The 7,765-nt window shown below is 28.9% G+C and overlaps 1 protein-coding gene across 1 annotated transcript; it reads left to right on the forward strand.

Moving 5' to 3' along the window:
- The first annotated feature begins 2,865 nt into the window (after nt 1–2,865).
- LOC145798794 (beta-amyrin 28-monooxygenase-like) lies at nt 2,866–7,487 on the forward strand. Its single transcript, XM_082887801.1, has 3 exons — nt 2,866–3,868; nt 6,482–6,669; nt 6,999–7,487. Exons 1-3 carry the CDS (start codon nt 2,917–2,919, stop codon nt 7,296–7,298), a joined length of 1,440 nt encoding a protein of 479 aa, XP_082743927.1. The 5' UTR covers nt 2,866–2,916; the 3' UTR covers nt 7,299–7,487.
- Nucleotides 7,488–7,765: the final 278 nt, after the last annotated feature.

Below are 7,765 nucleotides of genomic sequence, written 5' to 3' on the forward strand. Positions count from 1 at the left end.
ATCACTCTCTCTCTCATAAACATCAAATCAATCACTTTTTTTAAAACTTTCTCTCCAAAATAAATTTTCAAAATTATTTCTGAAAAAAGACAAATCAAACAAGTTTTCGTACTTTTTATCTCAAAAACTACTCTACAAACACAAACCAAACATTGTAAAATGTTATATTAATTATATATTGATAGTCATTTAATTAATTTATATTTGTTCTTTTAATTTATTTTTAAAATTATAAAAAACAACTGCAAACTGATCAAATAATTATCGATATTTGATTAACGTAATTTTTTAAAGAATGATATATTTGAAGAATTGTACACATTAAATAATTTAGATCAGTAGGAGAAGCTTGAAATCGTACTCACCACAACCCAACAATACCATCTAATTTGATTCTGGATTGAAAGAAACTGTTACCCAATAATAATACGTGCAGGATTGATTGGCCATTAATTTTGCTGTTGATTTTAGTGATATGATTTGCTTTTTCAAATTTGTTGCGTAAAAATAAAAAATAAAATAAAATTCACTTTATAAACTTTTTTTTTTTTACGTTTAATGATATATAAGTGATGGTTCATATCCTCTAGGCAAGCCGCAGAAGTTTGAATAGGGTTCCTCATTGAACACCAACAAAGAAGCCTAAAAAATGTGATTTATTAAACACTGCCAATCAGAACTGAATTTTCCATTTGCAATTGTAATTGTGATAATCATTGGATGAGATTCTAAACCTGAAGATATTGTTGCAGTGGTGGCCATAGACTCTTCAATTTGGCCTTGCGTTATGCCTTGGGTTTTGGAGTGAGGGGTTGTTTGGGATGATCTAAATAAGTGCACTTTTTGACTTTTTATGAAATATGGGTTGGGTTTGAAGTGATGTGTAAGAGAGGTGATGTGATTTAAATAAGATGATTTGACTTAAATAAGATAGTGACTTTTTGACTTTTTGACTTTTTCAAGACATACCAAATTTAGCCTTAGTGTGTTTAGGAAGAAAGTGTGAAGTTACAACGGAGGTTGGGTAATTGGAGAGAGAAGGGAATAACTGATTTACGGCTTATCTTTGAATAATCTAATTTTATAAGTCATATGATTAGTTGATAATTAAAAAAAAAATATGAGACAGAGTATTACTTTAAATATCCTAATTAATTATCACATCATTAGGCTTAAAAAATGAGTCTAATTTTTTGGATTGAATATCAATGCTCATAGAAAATTTATGTAAAAAATTGATCAAACATTGATGGTTATATGTTTAAATCATATTTATTTTTAAAAAATGTATGATAATTATTATTTCAATAATAACTATTCATTTTTGTAATACAAATATAATTCAAACGCATATTTATCAATATTCGATTATTTTAATTTTTTTTATGAATATTCTATTTAATGAATACTAAAAGGTGAATAGTTTGAATCATAGAGGTCGGCTCTAAAATTAGCTCACCAATTCCAAATTTCTATAAAAAAAAGAAATGTTAGAGATCTAAAATAAATTATTCAATCTGTTCTAAAATATTAGTCTCTTATTCTATTTTTCATTGTCTCAAAATATTAGTCCATTTAACATGAATTTCTTATTTTTTCATTCTTTTAAATTTATTAACTATATATGACAATTGATGTTCTAAATGAAAGGTAGTTTTAAAAAATTAATCAGCTTGTTTGGTTTTGGTTTTCAGAAAACACTTTTAAGAAAATTTTATTTTTTTATTTTTCGTTTTTTTTTCAATGAATTTTTTTAGTATTTTAAGCAATTTTTTTAATTATTAGACACACCTAATATAAATACATTTAAAAAGTATAATATTTGTAAAAAAATCATTAAAAAATTCACTAAATACCAAAAATACAAAAAAAAAAACTAAAATTCAATACATTTTTTGTATTTTTTTGTATTTTTTAATTTTTAAAAATATTTTTCCACAAATATCTTACTATTTAGATACATCCAAGTAAAGTACATTTAAAAAAGTAAAAAAATTGCTTAGAATTTTAAAAATATTCACTAAATACCAAAAATATAAAAAAAAAAACTAAAATTCAATACATTTTTTGTATTTTTGTGTATTTATTAATTTTTAAAAATATTTTTCCACAAATATCTTACTATTTAGATACATCCAAGTAAAGTACATTTAAAAAAGTAAAAAAATTGCTTAAAATTTTAAAAATATTCACTAAATCCAAAAAAAATGAAAAATAAAAAATTCAATTTTTAAAAAATTAATCAGCTTGTTTGGTTTTGGTTTTCAGAAAACACTTTTAAGAAAATTTTATTTTTTTATTTTTCGTTTTTTTTTTCAATGAAATTTTTTAGTATTTTAAGCAATTTTTTTAATTATTAGACACACCTAATATAAATACATTTAAAAAGTATAATATTTGTAAAAAAATCTTTAAAAAATTCACTAAATACCAAAAATACAAAAAAAAAAAACTAAAATTCAATACATTTTTTTATATTTTTGTGTATTTATTAATTTTTAAAAATATTTTTTCACAAATATCTTAATATTTAGATACATCCAAGTAAAGTACATTTAAAAAAGTAAAAAAAATTGCTTAAAATTTTAAAAATATTCACTAAATCCAAAAAAAAAATGAAAAATAAAAAATTCAATTTTTAAAAAATTAAAACCAAATATAGTGAATATTTTTGAATTGTAGCAATTGCACTATTAAAAAAAATTATATTCTCTAAAAAAGGCTATTATTTTAAAGCGGAAAAAATATTAAATTTTCTACGGAATATTTACTTACTTGTAGACTTATCTACCTAAAAATATTATATAAAATATTTGATAATTCAATTGGTTGCTAGCATGGTTCTATAAATATTACTCGACTTGGTTCCAAACTCATTCCACAACCCATTGAATTGTTGAGGCAACTATAGTAGATATGGAGCTCTTCTTCCTCTCCCTCCTCTGCCTCTTTCTTCTCTTTCTCTTACTCCCACTGAGCTTGCACTTCCTCTTCTACAAATCCAACTCCAAAAACCTCACTCTCCCGCCGGGCTCCACCGGGTGGCCGTTGATCGGCGAGACCTTCGAGTTCCTGGCCACCGGCTGGAGAGGTCACCCGGAAAAATTCGTATTCGACCGCATATCCAAGTACTCATCCTACGTCTTCAAGACAAATCTTCTAGGCTCCCCAACAGTCGTGTTCGCCGGTGCAGCCGGTAACAAGTTCTTATTCTCCAACGAGAACAGGCTCGTCCAAGCATGGTGGCCTAGCTCCGTCGACAAAATCTTCCCACCCTCAACCCAAACCTCTTCTAAACAAGAAGCAATCATTCTCAGAAAAATGCTCCCAAACTTCCTCAAACCCGAAGCTTTACAACAATATATTGGTGTCATGGATACCATTTCACAGCGACACTTCGATTCCGATTGGGTTGGCAGCGAAGTGGTGGTTTTCCCTCTCACCAAGCGATACACATTTTGGTTGGCTTGTCGCTTGTTTATCAACATCGATGATCCGAACCACGTCGCTAAATTCGCCGATCCTTTTGGGATTTTGGCTGCTGGAATTTTTTCCATCCCTATTGATTTGCCTGGAACACCGCTCCGGCGAGCTATCAAGGCCTCGGAGTTTATTACGAAGGAGCTTTTGGCGATTATTAAGCAGAGAAAGGTTGATTTGGGAGATGGAAAGGCTTCGCTGACACAAGATATATTGTCACATATGCTTGTGACGAGTGATGAAAATGGAAATTTCATGAAAGAGGCTGAGATTGCTCATAAAATCGTGAGTTTGTTGATTGGTGGCCACGACACTGCTAGCTCCGTCTGCGCTTCCGTTGTCATGTTTCTTGCGGAGCTTCCTCATGTTTATCAACGAGTGTACGAGGGTACGTATCTATGCATGCATATTTATTCTATTCTATAAGCACGTACAGTTTTGGATTCTCTCTGGCACTTTTTTAATACCACAATTCAATGTTGGTTTATTATCACCCAGGTCAAATAGGTTATTTTAGTAATTTTTTTAATTTTTTATAAAAAGATTAAAAAAAAAAAAAGTGATTTAATAATTTATAGTAATTTTTTGACTAAAATTGAAAGTTATCAAATGAGACCTTATTTGTGGCCTTTGAATTAGTTGCTAGATGACATTACGAAGAAAGTGTTAATCGTGTTCTAAATATCGGCCGATACTTATTAATATTTGAGATCTCTAATACTCATTATATATTTATTGGTATACTAATTGATACAGACCGATATTTAGTCATATCACTAATAGCCATACGTTATGTCATACTGCTATTTAGAAATATAAGTAAATAAGTAGACTATTTTTCATACTTGCTAGTTAAAGTCCTTGAAATTTGAAATCTTAAAGTGATAAGGATAAATTTTAACGTATATAGTCCAAAATGACCTTATAATCCAAAAAATCTTAATCTTTCTTATTGTATCTCTTGTAATGTTGTTTCTCTTATCTGTGAGTTTTTACATTATTTAAGTGATTTCAAAATTTAAAATTTAATAATTTTTTATTACATCTTTAGAATCCTATTTGAAATTTCATTGACCTACGTTAAATTTCACTGACTAACCGAAATTTTACCATTGACTTGGTCATCAACATTTTATTGACCAACCAAAATCTCACTAATTTAGACCGACTTGGTCATCGAAATTTTACTGACCAACCAAAATTTTGTTGACCTATATTAGGTTAGTAAAATTTCATCACCTTTTCTTTTTATAATTTTGTATTCATCATGCATCTTATTTCATAGATCTTAATGAAATGATTTCAAAATTACAAAAAACACTACAAGAAAATGCACTTTTGATGACTAAAACTTTAGTCGCCAAAAGTAAGATTTTTAGTCGCCGAAGCCTTTTCCCGACTAAATATTTTGGTCGCTAGATTTGTCGTGGGAAAACGGTCGGGGAAGGTTTTGGCGACTAAAAAAAATTTAGTCGCCAAAAGTCCTATAAATGGCTACTAATGTTTTAGTAGGGAAAAGTACGAGGTATTGGCGACTAAATATTTTTTAGTAGCCAAAAGTCATAAATTGGCGACTAAATATTTAGTCGCCAAAAGTTTTCAAATAAAATTAATTTTTATTTTCAGCGACTAAAACTTTTAGTCGCTCAAAGTATCATTTATTATTAGCTACTAAATATTTAATCGTCAAAAAAAATTAATTTTCATATTTTTTTTTAGCTACTAAACTATTTAGTCACCTAAAGTCTCATATATTTTTTACTACTAAATTTTTAGTTGTCAAAAAATCTTTAGTTTGTTTTTGGCTACTAAATTTTTAGTAGCCAACAAGTTTTATTTTATTTTTTGGCTACTAAACATTTAGGCCTCGTTTGGGAACAGACTAATTTAGTAACTTTTTGACTATTTGGCTAAAAAAGTAGGTAAAAAAAACTTATATGTTTGGGATGATTTTTTGGCTAATTATGAAAAGATGTGCAAAAAGTAGAAAGAAAAGAGAATCTTTGACTTTTTTGTATGAGTTGTTGGCTTTTTAGCTAAAAATGTAACTTTTTGACTTTTTAGCTAAAAAAGTAAGTCCCCAAACGGGGCCTTAGTCACAAAAAAAAAAAAAAAAAAAAAACTAGAACAAAAGTTATAAAATTTTCAAACTTTAAATGAGTTAAAAAAAGTAATAGGTGGTATTTGAAGGGGTGTAATAGGGTTATTTTTCTCACTGTATGTTTTGGACAATTATGTTGTCATTATCTAAAAAAAAAAAAATCTCTATTATTTAATCTACTTGAGTAGCACTTCGGATGACCATAATGGGCTCACAGTAGGCACAAGACTGGAGGTAAGTCAGGTCCAAACCGAAAAATAACTTTTAAGCATTAACAACTTTATCTTAACAAAGGTAAAAAAAAATTAAAATAGAAAGGGTAAATTACATTGACATCCCTTGAAATTTTTAAAAAATATAGTTAAGCCCATATTATTGACAAAATTACATTTATATCTCTTGATAATTTAATTGACATTACAGTTAGACAATTTTTTATTAGTAATTCCTTAGTTGTATAAATGAAAAAATGGACATTGTCATCATTTTTTTTTATGAAAATATATATTTATCTTTATTTATTTCACTATCTGCATTAGTTTCAATCAATTTAGTTTTACTAAAAGAGAAATCGGTATAACTAAAGGTATGGGGGTGACCGTATTTTTTTCAAATCTCAAAGGAAGCAAGTATAATTTACCCAAATAGAAAACAAAATGTTATTAAAAGAAAACTTGTCAAACCAACCCCAAATTATAATAGCTGGAAGAAATGTTTCGAATTGAGTAGTATCTGCCCAATTGAACCACCTTAGAAAAAATTATCAATTATTTAATATAATGTTTCTTTTAATGTTTTATTAATTTTCCCTAAGAAGCCAAAGATTCGAATGATCCACAAGCAGATCAAGTAACTAAATTAATTGCAAATGATTGCATGATTTTGCATTGTTGTGAACAGAGCAAATGGAAATTGCGAAATCAAAAGCTCCAGGGGAATTGTTGAACTGGGATGATATTAAGAAGATGAAGTATTCATGGAATGTAGCGTGTGAAGTGATGAGACTTGCACCACCCCTCCAAGGAACTTTTAGAGAAGCAATGACAGATTTCATGTACAATGGTTTCTCAATTCCAAAAGGCTGTAAGGTAATAACCAAAATTTCATATATAATTATGAGATTTGAATTTCTCCAGTCTAGATCTGGATCAGAGATGTGTTGTTTGGGCCAATGGGACCCACTACAGGATTCGTTTAGATTCAAACCGTTCATTTTTTAAGACTTTTCTTCGTATACATCACATAAAAAAATCAAGTCGATCCGATAATTATTCCATCTTTATTTTATTTGTTTGCCTCTAGTCTAGATCTGGACTAGATTATTTGTATTATGTACTTGTTTGAAATTGTAAGCTACTTAATAACTTCACCTTGTCATTTTCATTTTATTTTTCTTCTTTCATTTTGAAATCATCAGTTATATTGGAGTGCGAACTCGACACATAAAAATTCAGAATTCTTCTTCGAGCCACACAAGTTTGACCCATCAAGGTTTGAGGGATCTGGACCCGTACCTTACACATATGTGCCTTTTGGAGGAGGACCAAGAATGTGCCCAGGAAAAGAGTATGCTAGATTGGAAATACTAGTGTTCATGCATAATCTGGTAAAGAGGTTCAAGTGGGAGAAAGTAATTCCCAACGAGAAGATTGTTTTCGATCCCATGCCTAATCCTGAAAAAGGCCTTCCGATTCGCCTTTTCCCTCACAAAGCTTAAATTGGCTCTAGATTGTTAATGAATAATGCTATATGTATCAATTAGTGTACTAACTAGTGTACCAATTGATGATGTGATATATTTTAAAATATTTTTTGTATTTGTAATTTATAAAATGAGTGGGATGAATAATAATAATAATTTCTCACTCGCTCAAATATGTATTTATTATAAGTATTTTATCCTCAAGTATCTGTGTATGCCACTGTGGTTAGGTTGGTTATTAATTCCTATGTATTGATGCAAAAGTTGTGGCTATGAAGTAATTCGATTTGTGTTTTTCATACAAGGAATAATTTGGGTAAGCAAACCCAAGGTTCAACAAGCCTGACTGGACATGACTAGATTATCTCCTGAAGATAGAATTCTAGAATTTACATCAGGAATTGTGCATGTACGTGAAGCATTTGCTTGTCAAAAGTACTCTATTATTTATTTGGAAATACATTTTGTTAAAAATATGATTA

The sequence above is a fragment of the Camellia sinensis genome, chromosome 9 (assembly GCF_055761805.1).
Source record: "Camellia sinensis isolate YWXY chromosome 9, ASM5576180v1, whole genome shotgun sequence".
Lineage (NCBI taxonomy): Eukaryota > Viridiplantae > Streptophyta > Magnoliopsida > Ericales > Theaceae > Camellia > Camellia sinensis.